Source organism: Trematomus bernacchii, unplaced genomic scaffold (genome assembly GCF_902827165.1).
Source record: "Trematomus bernacchii unplaced genomic scaffold, fTreBer1.1, whole genome shotgun sequence".
NCBI classification, from domain to species: domain Eukaryota; kingdom Metazoa; phylum Chordata; class Actinopteri; order Perciformes; family Nototheniidae; genus Trematomus; species Trematomus bernacchii.
The window spans coordinates 18,139,385-18,152,719 of NW_022987720.1; the positions used below are offsets into that span (position 1 = coordinate 18,139,385).

The window sequence follows — 13,335 nt, forward strand, 5'->3', positions numbered from 1 at the left end:
ACTTAGGTATATGACTTTATGACTAAACATTACTAATATCTATGCTAAAGAACAGTGATGGAGTTGATAGCTGCTGCTCTAAGTGTCACAAAGGAGGAGAAGGGTAGCAACAGACTCAAGCCGCCTTTACAAGAAATGTTGGCATGAGACAGTCAACCAATCATCTAGTCTTGTTTAAGTGATTATCCCAGACTCGGGTTATTTGGCAGTGATGGATTGATGTTAACAAATGCTATTCAGAAGCACAATGAGAAAATGCTAAATTTAGAACAAATGCCTGGTTGCTGTCAGTGCCTAAAAAATACATATCATCAATCTTATCTTTAGTTATAACTGCGGACTCCAGTTATCCAGAGCATCTGGTACTCTGAACTCGTAATAGATTTACTGACTACTGTCTCTGTCTGCAAAAACTGAAGGAGAGACACGGACTCTGCCCAGGTCCAGTTCCATGGCAGCAGGCCTGGAAAAGAACGGGCGTTCCCGTGTCCAGGCCATCTTCTCCCACGCTGCAGGTGACAACGGCACCCTGCTCAGTTTCTCTGAGGGAGACGTAATCACCCTGCTAGTGCCTGAGGCCCGCGATGGCTGGCACTATGGAGAGAATGAGAAGAACAAGATGTAAGTGAAGGATTGTTCATTGCCTGTGTCCATACTGTGAAATTCCATATTTGTTCCACATGTAGGTCCAGTGAATGAGGAGTTTAACAAGGTGTTCCCTTTGTTTAGGCGTGGCTGGTTTCCATTCTCCTACACACGTGTGCTGCCTGAAAGTGACAGTGAGAAGCTCAAAGTGAAGTATGTAGCATTTTACCATCATTACCTGTGTGTCAACTTAATGAACCAGAATGAGACCTCGTCTGAGGCCTTTTTTGTTTGCCTGCCTAACCAGCTTGCACCATGGGAAAAGTAGCAGCACAGGGAACTTGTTGGAGAGTGATGCATCGCTGCCCACACCTGACTATGGCCTGACTGCCCGACTGCTGGCACAGAGCCTCGCTCAGACCCGCCCGCGCCCCTACAGCATGGCAGCCTTCGGCACACAGGTAGGAACAATTTAACATGTGTAGTATCCATGAACTACACACAAACACTTGTTACTCTTGCTCACTTAATTTGTAGCCCCCATCTGGTAAAGTCTCGTGTTGCATAATTGGATATGAGTAATCCTGCAGTAACTGTTAGGGGGGCTTTTGCTCAGTTTCTGCTGCCGCCTAGTGTTTGAATGCAAGTATGGCAGTTTTTGTTATTTTAGGCCAACAAGCACACAAAGTAAAACATTTTAATCTTATCTTTTCAGCCTGCCATTGAGGATTATGACGGCCGCTTTGCCACAAGGTAAGTGCTGTTTCTACCTTGCCGTCTTAGTAATGACTAATATGACTGCTGCTAGCATCTGAATTCTTTAATTTGGATAGCTTTGGAAGAAGTGACTATCAGAAGAAGAGAAGCAGACCCTTAAATAAATAACATTTCACCTGAGTAACTGCATGCTGGAACACTCAAGAGACAGCAAGGCAACTGCTTAACATACTGTAGCCAGATCAAATTAAATGCTACATAAACAATCAACCACATTTATGTAGTGTACATTACAATTATTTGATTTGATTTTTTTTATTTGTGTCAATCACAATTTCCTGGAGCCATCTTTAGATGACCTGTTTTGTCTGGCCAACAGTCCAAAACCTGAATACAGATCCAGAACAAGAGACACATGATTGGACAGAGACAGAAATTAGTAGAATCTTTATCAAAATTGTTCGCTATTCCTTTTTTTTTAGATTGTATATTTAATTTGTTGACTAAGAATTTCAAAGCTAATGGGGAATATAGTTGGGATCTGGATTTTGGTGTCGCGTTAACATCCCCACCTCATGGGATCTATCTGTCTTCTTTTTCGTTTCTTCCTTTCTTATGTTCACTTGACTTTTATTTTAAATAGCTCTTTAAAGCAATAATTGCACTCTAGGGGAACCAGTGTCTTAGTTTATTGCCAGAGTACTCGTGGCTCAGTATATTTTCACCGTTATCCTATCAAATCCTTGCTGACTCACCAGAGTTGTGTGACTTTTTTGTTTCTGTCCAATCAGGGAGTACATCTTTGTGTACACGTATATAAATGTGTGAGTGAGTGTGAGAGTGTGTGTGTGAGAGAGAGAAATAAATCGCCAATGTGCAATCATATTGGTGTTTGTTGGAGTACATGTTGTGACAGTAGACTTCATGCTGATCTCATCTCAGCCATCACTGCTTGTCAGCTTGGGGCTTTTCGGCCCCAGTGTCAAGCTGTTATACATACTCTTGTCTGCTCTGAATGTGTTTTTTTCTGTACCAGTATTGTGAGACATCACTGTGCTGCAGGGTGTATTCACCCCACCAGACTAATATAACACTACGTCCCTTCAGCTAAGGAGATGACTTGATTTTCTCATCAACACACAGTAGTACTTTTCAGTGACAAATATTCACTAAACTGCATGAAATGGGCAGTAATATCAAACCGGCGTAACATATCTGGATTCAAAATTGTTGATGAGGAAATTGGAAGTTAATCTTCCTGATCATGGTAGGGGTGTTTGGAGTTGTAGGTGTAGGTGGGGCAAAGTAGATTTCCAAACCCCACCTACACCAAAGCTCTACCCTGCATCCTTGTACCTGTCTTGTCTTTCTCCATTTCCCTCTGAGTGTGTCCGACCTGGCAAGCTTCCTTCTCTCTTTGTTCCACAGTGACAGTCCTGATGGCAAATTGATTTCGACTGTGTGAGAACAGACATACAGACAGACACAGACAGCTCCGGATAGCACAGGGGCCTCTTCCTCCCCATCTTTCCCTCCTCTTAGCCTCCCTCCTGTCCACTTGTCTCCACCTCTCCTCCTCTACCTCCACACACGCCCCTTCTCCAAGTGGAAGAGGCCAGTTTCATCCCTCCTTTCTGTCCTCTCTTCCTCCTCGGGTCCCTCCTTTCTTCCTTCCGTCCGTCCCGGGTGCTGCTGCTGGTGGTGTTGGTGTGGACAGTAGCGGTTGGTGGGTGGAGGATTGCGTTGAGCGAGAGAGCCCGAGCGGGGCCCACCTGCTCGGCACGCAGCGATATGGACTCTGAATACTCTATCTCTGATCACAGTCCACCATCACGGACTGATCTCTCAAGAGACTGCCTTTGCTACTGCTTGTCTTTCATGCATGTACATGGTTGTGTCATTTTGTCAAACTAAAGGACATGTTCATGTACTGTACAAGTGCCAAGACTTCAATGTCGTTGTACTTAAGCCACTGGCTGAATGGCCTTTTCTAAGCACACGTGGGCCCAGTATAATCGAGTTCCCACCCGACAACACTTGCTCAAAAAATAGCTTTTTACAAAGTAAGGCTGTGCAGCAGAATATTTCTGTTGTGAGAGATCCCGCAGGTGGCGCTGTGCTTCCTTGTGTCAGTGCTAATTTTCTGTCCAGAGAGCGTGTGTCATATTTGCCTTACGTTGCTTCTTTTTTTTCCTATTAAACAAATACTTTATCTGCAATGAGACACATTTTCAAACTGAGCTTCGACAATATACAGTATATATATATATATATATATATATATATATATTATTTCCTTCAGTCCACATAATTGCACTGAAATATGATCATTGCAAAAAAAATGTGTTCTTATAAAAAGACATTTTAATTGACGACCATTAGCCCCACAGAAAGTTGTTTGCCATTCTTGGCTGAGCTTACTGCCAGAAATGTTAAGAAACAAATTCAAATGCCTCACTGGTATTTCTTTTGGAGCTACAGTGAGTTTGGAAGGTCTTTTATCTTCTGTTGAGTATCCTCCATAACAGCTGTGAATTCGTTTTTAGGTTAAATGACAACCACGGCTTTTGCAGCTCTCAGTGTTATTTATGATTGTATTCCCTGAGTGGCTATGTAGTTTTTGGTCTTTTCTTTTAAAAAGTATTGTCCTTGTAAAAAAAAAATATTTCGAGAAACAATGAGAAACTACTGATTAGTTGAAGTGTTTATCTTATGCATGCTGTGGAGGAAAACCAGAAAATGTGATACTGAAATTGACCTTGAATGTATGGTGACTTTTTACAAAGGTATTCTAAATAAAACATATCTCTATATATTAATAAACAATCTGGTCTGACGAGAAATCTGTTCTGTCAGTGACAATTACATTCTCAGTTTTGTAATTTCTTTTTCTTTTTTTACATGTTTCAAAGTAAAATGTTAAATGTTTTAATTAATTTTTTTATTAATTTTTTTGTTCAAACCTGCGACATTTGTGTAAATCATTTCAGGCCACAGCTGTGTTCCAAGCATGCAGTTTCATCCTAACCCCTCCCCACATAACACCTACAGTATAGCCTCTGTAGTGCTCTCTGTGTCACTGTAAAAACTGAATCAAAAGACTGTCAGTGTGTGTGTGTGGTGTTGTGTACAAATTGTGAGTATGTGAACTCTGCCTGCCTCCCTTTTTTCCCGATTTTTAGTATTTTCTTTTAGGTTTATAGATGTGATGATGCACATATTTTTGCAGACCCATATTCAGAGCAGCAGCCTGTTGATTGCATTGGTAGTAAAATGTATACACCAAGGCGAGCTGCGGGCACTTTTCCTGACAGTTTAGCATATGAACATCTAGTATGTGGCATGTTTCGCATGAAGTAGCTACTTCTGTTTTGCATCCCTTATTTTAATCACATTTAACAGTTACACTTGTGTCCATATTGCATCTGACTAACCAGCAGTGTCGTTAAAAAATGTGACCCATGCATGATCTGAGCAATGAGCCATTCAAACCCAAAGGTTCTCTTTACCTTCCAGTTTGGGTCCAGAATTGTCCCGATTCTGAGGGAACAGGACCTCCGTAAGTCACCAGCCTCCATCGCCTTTCAGCCAATCCCTTTTCTCCTTTTATCTTCCCTCTATTACTGCCTGATTCTCTTGCTGCTGTCATTGGCTGTCTGGCTTCAGTAGGTTGCTGGGAATCACTGGTCTTACTGTCCTTTGGCCTCCAAGGATGTGGCAGCAAATATTCTGTCAGTCCAGTAGGGGTTTGGGTTGTAAAGGAATTCACTTAGATTGTCTTGTCTGCCACAATATCATAAACGGACAACTAACCCCGCATGCATGCCTATAGCAAACCTTTTTGTTCTTTCCCCCCCCCTCATTTTTTTGTTTTATCATCACATGCTTGCTTAAAAACTCACAGTATACTGTTACTGTTTGTTCAACTCATTGTAAGAAACAAATCTATGGGAAGGCAGTTTTCTGTGGGTGTGGTTAGCTGACCATATATCTCTGTAAGTTCTGTCGTGTCTTCATCCTAACTGTCACTGTTCCTTGTCTCACCCCTCCTCTCCCCACAGTGATCGTTCCCTGGAGGTCTACCTCCGGCCCACCTTCACTGATGACCGATCCACACCCATCTTCTACTAGCAGCCCGATGCCCCCTTTTCTACAAATGAGCCCTTTTTTAAAGGGGAGAGGGAAAATGGCCAACGTTGGCACATTTGAGTTGAGTTTGTGGTTTTATCCCTAGAAGGCCATGAAGTGTGTTACACTGCTAAGAATTTAGTTTCTTATCCGTAAAAATGTGTTGGTTAATTTCTGGTTTATCATCGTAATTATTTTTGCTAACTGTTCCACATAAATTGAATGTCTCAGCCTGAACATCCAATCGCAAGCGTGAGAGTAAATGTATTAGTTTTTTTAGATCATGCCAGTTGTGGATAAGGTATGGCTTATAGTTTTTTACTATTAATGCAGTCACATAATTATTTATCTGCACTTCAACTATGGGATTTCTTTTACACTATACACTGTCAATTTCCATTGAGGATTATTTTCATTTATGAACAGATGAGGAACACTGCATTAGATTTTGAAGTGGAGCTCGAGGGGAAATATGATTGACAGTTTTAGTGCATAATATGCACTGAAGTGTTGATTGATTGGTTACTGTCACAAATAGCTAGAACTGGTCAGTTGGTAAGTAAACTATAATTCTTATTTTGTTAAGTGATATAGTTATATATATTAACTAGTTGTGATACAGTAAACCCATATGTTCAATGTGGGAACTGTGCCTTCTATCATTTATTTTGCTTCATGCAGCATTAACTATCGTTATATAAAATTATTTGTATTACAGTTAAACATGTGTTTTTTCATATATTCTTTAAAATATAAACAGGATTATTTTCCTTTTTTTGCTTATATTGTCAGCTTTGCTATTCTTCCCTTCTCTTTAGAAATGTACTAATATCGAAGCTGCCGGATAGCCAGTGCATACATAATGGGTCTTTTTTTATATTTAGCTTTGAGGGAGTGGTAGCTTAAGGTACAGTATTATTGTAGCTTTTGATTGTTCATTCTCAGTATTATACACTCATCTGGGAGAAAAGCTTAGAGCAGAGATTTATCCACAGATCTTTGGGCAAAGGAATGGAACTGAATTTACTGGAAAGGCAATAATGTTCATGAATATGTGAGTGAGCTAAAATGCCTCTTAGACTGCAAGAAATCAACATTTACATCATCAAAAGTACATTTTCCATGGATGACTTACACTGAGGGATATGATCAGCTTTTATTAAACAGCTTAGTTGGGCAGCAAGTTTCAAATGCATTTTTTTTTTTTACTTTTTATATAGCTTTCATTGTTTTCATTTCTTACTTTTGTCCCTGTTTGTATTATATCTGTACTGTACAGAAAGTGCATATAAATTATCTTGTCCAAAATAAATCTAAATGGGCAGAAACGTCATATTTGTATGTGTTGTGTTGTCATGTTTTGATGTGTTCTTGTTTTGTTCTTGTTCTTGACATAAATGCAGATACAAATATCACGGAAACAAGAAGGGAAAAAGTATTTGGATTTATTTGTTTGGGATAGTACAGTAGCGATGAGTGAGGGGGGTGGGGGGGGGTGGAACAGCAATGATGTTACTACTGGTGCATAGAGCAACCCACATCACCTTCTCCAAAGGTGTCTGCCACTTTAGCCAATAGGCTCGGTAATATCTCTTTGGCAAATTGTAGAGATGGATATCCTGGATTGCATCTTTTGAAATTGTACAAAAATACTAGCTGCATTTTCTCTTTTGCGAAACTTAAAAGGCAAAGTGAGGGGAAACTGAATTGGCACTTTGAGCTACAGCACAATAGAGAGGGGGAGGGAGCTGTCGATACAGCAGTAGTAATTCAAGTCAAGCTACCTGCTACATATTGATAAAACATTCATACAATATGTGAGATTTGTCATATTTTTGAATGTCCTTTTTTTGTATACCCCAGACTCTGGCATTCAGCACAAATGTAATAGAATAGATTATGTATGACAAGACGTAGACGTAGAAAATATGCATAAAGATGACATTCAACATTTATGACTGGCATATTAGCATGACACCGCTAAATTGTGTTAAAACACCCTTCCTTTTGGTGTCCTTCTATTGCTGATGGCATGTCATATAAACATAGCTAATATGCAACAAAATAAAGTGAATCTATAGCTGGCACTGTGGACACACATAAGAAAACCTCACATGTTTAGATATTTCATTCAAGGTTGGGGAGATGAAGACAGAGCCATCACTTCTACAAATATATGAAAGTACTTCAGACAGATATGGTCACTGTAGACATAATATTGTAGGTTATCATTACCAGAATAAGTGATGGTGATAAGGGAATGACATCACCTTCATTTCTTTCTGTATGTTCCCATTAACATAGCGCACTGAATCCCCCGTCAATATGATACGGATATGACTTGGATTAAGGGATACATTTAGTTTCAGCACTTCCGTCTTCAAACACCACCGCCCACTCCTAAAAGGTCTGATCTTCTGTTTGGATATCAACGATCGCTTGTTATGCAACAATCATCAAGCAGTGTTCTCTAGCTCTAACAATGAGAGCTGTACAGTCTTTAAAACATCTGGATCAATGGTAAGCAGATAGAAGAAGGCAGCCAATGAGAGGAGCAGATATAAGCCTTTCAATTCATTTTTTTCTCCCTGTGTATTTATTTTATTTTAAATTTCATTTACCTTTACTGTAAGGTTACCAACAAAAAACGATGCTGCATCAAGCAAATATGTTTTTGTCATTTACGATAAAGAAGTATATTGATGATTAATTTTTCTTCAAACAATATGATCTGACTTTGTATCCACTCTTGGTTGTCTCACTCAGGTTGCCTTACCAGCAGCATCACTTTTCCCACAAATTAAAAAACGAAAAGGTGCAAATAACTGAGGGTCTGTCACTACAATATGAGGCACTGTCTCATAACGGGGCACCAGAGCCAGATGCCCCAAACGTTGATACAAAATAAAACTCTGTAAAACATCTAAATATAATAATACTGCTTTTCCGTGTTGAGAAGGACTCGTCCTCCTCCCGTCAAGATGATGGGGCCCTCAATGTTTTGGGCTATCTTCAATGTTCCCTGTAGGAAAAGAAAAAAGAAAATAAGTATGTTGGCTTTGGATTAAAGTCAAACCAACAAGTGATGCTCAAAATCTTTTTCAAAAACATAAGAAGCCATATCCCCCATCAAGATAATTTGTTTTAGAGAAAACTATAGACTAAAATGGTGTTTGTACAGCCCTCACCATCTGTGGATTCAGTATATTGCTAACTCTCAAATATTGACCAAAACATCCCTCAACATGCTGATTATACAGATTGTATTATGATGTGTGTTTACCAAAGCAATGTAAAGAACTCACACACAAATATAGGACAGCACTTCTTACCAGCCACATTCAATCATACTGGAATTGTATTTTAAGCAATACGTTTTGGTAAGACATAATGTGCAGAATTTACTCCAACTATGAAGCTAAAAAAGTAAACCAAAAGATCTCTCTTTTGGTTAATACGATTTTCTTGAAGGGCGAACAGACAACATATAATTTAAAGAGCAGATATTTGTGTTGTAGCAAAAAAAATAAACATTTCATGTAAATTCGACTTTTGGGTAACTGAACATTTTAGAAATAAGAAATAAGTGATTGTATTTCAGTGCAAATTAAATAACTATTATAAATAAGTCAAGATTATGTATGAAGGAAAGTTGATACAGACCTGTTACTGAGCCCATGTGGGGGTCCGAGACATGTGTGATGGAGAATCGTGAGACCATGAAACGGTTAAGTGCTACAGCTGCAGGTTTAGGAGCCTCGGGACTGTTGGAGGTGCATGTGGGTGAAGACTTGGGTTCAGGGAGGGTCTCAGGTGAGGACGGGCGGGGCTCCAACAAGAGGTCATCTTCCCATTCATATCCCCCACCTAAAAGCACACAGACACTGTTACAGTTATAGTGAATGTATGATGATACGACCGGAATGACTTTGTCCTTTACAAACTCACCCTCTTCGGAGTTGTTCCCATCTGTTTCTTCAGAAACACAGAATGATTCACACGATTGAGCTTCAAGTCCAGGGTTGAGTTGCTGTTGGGAATCATTGTTTTTTTCCTCTCCAGATTCCTGTGCACTGGTCTCCGTGTCTGTAGAGAAGGCGAAGTCAACCAGCTCTCCCGTGGGGCTTTCCTGGAATGAATAAACAAAACATATTCCTTACGGACTCTAATGCAATAAAGTAATTGTTAAACAGACAGTACACATTGCACGATTTAAACCTATCAAGGTGACATACCTGGTCAAAAAGGAACACTGTGACATCATCAAAAAAGGACACAGCTTTTTTCTTCCTCTCCAACTCGTCACAGAAGGACTGGGTGAGCAGGCCGGGCATTTTCAGGAGGCTGCGGAGGTGTCGCGCCCTGCTGCAGTCGCTTATTACTACTGGCACTGTGCTGAAATCATCATCACTCTCCTCACTGTCTTCATCTTGGATGTTATAGGTCCTCAACTCTTCATCAGACTCACTGTCATCCGAGTCATCTTCATCCTCTGCCTCCTCCAGCGGAGCCCTCACATCTTCTCCGCACAACTCCAACAATGACGAGGAAGTGGACAGGTTGACGGGGCCGATGGATTCTTCACATACGCTTTCCTGTGAGTCACATTCCCCTGCGTCTATGTCCTCAAAATCTTCCTCATTGATCGTCACACCCTCCCTTCTGTCCTCCGTCTCTTCCTTGACATGATTGAATTCAGGCAGCTCTTCCTCTGTGGATCCATCACCGTTTTCATTTTCTTTGTGGGCCTCGTCTCTATAGTCAGATAAAGTGGAGTCGGAAAGCAAAGACTGAAGAGGGGAACAATCTTCTGCTCTTCTGTTCCCCTCCTCATGGTGTCCCGAGGCCTCTTGGACATTAGAAGAGGCTTCAGACGCGATGGAGTAGTTAAGCTCTGAGGAAGGGTCTTCTGAGTGTTCCGTATGCAACCCGAGGTCCTCCTCTGCAGGGGCAGACTCTTTAGTCAGGCAACCGCCCATCTGAGGAGGATAGGGTGACAGCATTGACACACCAGGGGTAGGGAGGGGATGATGTGAACTAGCTTTCCCCTCGGAGAGATTCTCCAGCGCACAATGCCTGATGTGTTTTAGGTTTGTCAAATTGTCCTGGTTAAATTGCCTTTTGACAAAATCATCAACTCTTATGGAGCTCAATTTCTCAGTGTGAAAGTCACAGTTTTTCGGACCTGCAAAGAACTTACTGCCTTCCTCTTGAGGGCTCCTCTCATTCTCAGCATCATAGTCAGAGAAATAGGCTGAGTCCCTGTATGGGTTCTTATCAGTCAGGCCCTTAAACTGTAGCTCGGAGGTGCTTTTGGAAGTGCAGACCCCTTGACCCAAACCAACCTGCAGAACAAGTTCAGGCTCACCACCTCTCTCAACCCCATGGGGATCTCCAAGCTCTTTGAAGAAAAACTCTGGAGATTCGTTGTTTTCCGTGTCATAGCCGCTGTCTAGGGATTTGGGTAGGACAGGGGTATTGAAGGGGTCGGGGCTGAAGGACTGATCACAGGAGCTTACCATCGACGAGGAGAGGTTAAGTGTGTCTGCAGAGTCAGGAGTTCCCTCTAAGTGCTTCATTGGGCTTAGCTCTTCCTCCTCTACTTCAGCATAATCCAGGTTGAAGTCAGCAAAGATCCCCGAGGTAATATCTGTGATGTCATCATCATCATCTTCACTGTAGTCACCAAGCTCAACCAAGTTAAAACTGGAGTCTCTGACCCCCACTCCACTGTCCAACGCTCCGCTACTTTCCAATGTCTCTGGATAGTTTAGCCTCTTGTCTACTAGACCAACAGAGATTCCTGTTGAAACCCCCTCCCACGTGGTACCTCTCTGCTTGTCTGAGAAAGCTGCTGTTTGACCGTTCTGTGGCTCTTTGAACGTGGATGGAGACTTTATAATACATGGCTCAGGGATCATCCTAGGCTCAGAGTACTGTCTCTCGCCATTATGCAACAGTTGCTTTTCATATTTCCCCTCCATTGTTCCACCCTCTGTACCTCTGGCGTTAATACTTGAGCTGTTAAACGAATCAATACTTCTCAGATTTTCTGCAGTTGAGTTCCTTTCCGCTTGAGTGACAGCTTCGTCACTTTCTTTGTGCCATAAGTGAATGTATGAACCTAATTCCGTGGACTTGCTAGCAGCGTTACAACCAGAGTCTCCTCTTGCCTCCAAGGTGCCACACGCTCTGGAGCTGTGGAAGGTTCTGGTGGTGGCCTTGGTTAAAGACCATGATTCTGTAGTGTTAGGGTGACCAGCATATTGAAGGTCAAGATAGCTGTCTTGCCCACTGCCTGTCTGCCTGACGTCAAAGCTCAGGCTATTATTGTTTGCTGAATGATTTGATGTCCAGTTGGTGGCCTCTCCTTCAGAAAAAAGGTCATCCTCAATGTCGTCGCTTCTATGCTGGCCCACCAGCAGGCCGTCGTCAGTCCCTACATCAATGCTAATGTGGTTCACAATGGGTAGTGTCTTTCTGAGGGGACCCATCATGTTATGGCAGCTTTCATTGACGGTGCTCCGACCTGTGCTCGCTTCAAGGTAGGGATCGCAGAACCCTAAGCTGGGGCTGCTGACAGCTTGTGACAAACTGCGTGGGTTATCTAAGCGCCCGTCTGGCTGAAGAAAGTTTGATCTGGGCTTTGGCGATGTTTCAAGTTCAGACAGACAGGGCTGGCGTGCCTTGTATGCTGATGACTCTTCACAGAAGCCTGTGTCGTCCTGGCTGGATGAGAAGCAGTTGTGCAAGTTGCCTAGCTTTACATGGCTGGTGCTGGATGACTGCCTCAGCAGTGGCTCCATGGTGAGTTGGACAGTGGGGCTTGAATCAGAGTCACAGGCAGAAGATCTGTTGTTGTCAGTTGACCAGTAAGCACTGGGCTGCGCCATGGATGAACCAGTCCTGCTCTCGGAGGACAACCTTCTGCTGCTGGCCGCCAGTTCTGGGCTGTAGTCCACAATGCTATCATCATCCAGGTTAATGTTACACTCTACAGGTTCCTCTATGCGAATGTAGTACTCGCTGCTGACAGAGGGGCTGTGTGCACTCAACACTGGGACCACACCAGGGTGTTCAGGTTCATAATAGGATGGGGATAAGCCTGAGGCCAGGCTCTCACTCTTGCAGCCCTCTGAGGTGCTTCCTTTACTTGAATAGTAGATATCTTGGTAATATGGGTTTCCCTGGCCGAGTGGGCCACTGGTGGAGGAGGAGCAGTAGGGCTGCTCCGCTCGGGCCTGCTCCCACTTGTACTCAAAGTTCAAACCATGGCTGGTCTCTGTGACGGTCAGCAGGTCGTCCCCTGTGTCAGAGTGGAAACTGTCAGAGAAGTGCTCCAGGAGGGGGAAGGAGGACGAAGCAGAGGAGGCCAGCTCCACTGCTTGAGTTTGGTCTGGACTGGGGACGTCAGCCGAGGGGGGGGTAGGGGTCAAGGCTAGGGCTGTGGATGTTACTGTATGGGAGGTGCTGCCGAGTAGATTGGGTCTTAATGTGTTCCAACGTTGTTCAAAGTCTTCCTCAGCCTCACTGGAGCCTTTGGCACACAGGTATGTGACCAGAAGGTGGACTTCCTCACTGCTGGGCCTCAGCTCTGGCTGTAGCCAGCAGAACTGCATCACCTCGTACCTTGACAGAAAGAGCCACAAATGATCAGTTATAATTATCCTTACATCTGCATATCTGTTGGCTCAGAAGAACTTATGAATATATACTGGTTTTTTCATAATTAGCAAATAAGCTAAACTTAAAATGTTTTTTTAGACTAGACAAGGCAATATAAAAGAAAACCATTGGAGTAAGCATTTTGTGGCAACACCTTGAACATTTGTATGTGTGTGGTTGTTTGGCTACTCAGTTGAGCACATTTAATTAAGTGAAGAACAATTTTCAAAAAATAAATAA

General features: G+C 42.4%; 2 protein-coding genes across 4 annotated transcripts in view; one reads left to right on the forward strand and one right to left on the reverse strand.

Annotated features, from left to right (window-relative positions):
• baiap2a (BAR/IMD domain containing adaptor protein 2a) overlaps nucleotides 1–6,763 on the forward strand; it is a 51,010-nt gene extending 44,247 nt beyond the window's left edge. The window contains exons 10-15 of one of the 3 annotated variants that reach the window (XM_034144283.1): nucleotides 420–621; nucleotides 730–798; nucleotides 893–1,046; nucleotides 1,301–1,338; nucleotides 4,819–4,861; nucleotides 5,364–6,763. In XM_034144283.1, the coding sequence (XP_034000174.1) occupies nucleotides 420–621; nucleotides 730–798; nucleotides 893–1,046; nucleotides 1,301–1,338; nucleotides 4,819–4,846 (491 nt within the window). In that variant the 3' untranslated portion in view covers nucleotides 4,847–4,861; nucleotides 5,364–6,763. The remainder of the gene's footprint in view (nucleotides 1–419; nucleotides 622–729; nucleotides 799–892; nucleotides 1,047–1,300; nucleotides 1,339–4,818; nucleotides 4,862–5,363) is intronic. The other 2 variants (XM_034144282.1, XM_034144281.1) reach the window with 2 other exon arrangements.
• Nucleotides 6,764–6,855: 92 nt separating this feature from the next.
• The window catches only part of aatka (apoptosis-associated tyrosine kinase a), a 29,942-nt gene continuing 23,462 nt past the window's right edge, over nucleotides 6,856–13,335 (reverse strand). Inside the window, exons 12-15 of the mRNA XM_034144280.1 lie at nucleotides 9,666–13,059; nucleotides 9,379–9,559; nucleotides 9,094–9,297; nucleotides 6,856–8,452 (exon numbers count right to left, since the gene is read on the reverse strand). Coding sequence (XP_034000171.1) covers nucleotides 8,424–8,452; nucleotides 9,094–9,297; nucleotides 9,379–9,559; nucleotides 9,666–13,059 — 3,808 coding nt within the window. The 3' untranslated portion in view covers nucleotides 6,856–8,423. The remainder of the gene's footprint in view (nucleotides 8,453–9,093; nucleotides 9,298–9,378; nucleotides 9,560–9,665; nucleotides 13,060–13,335) is intronic.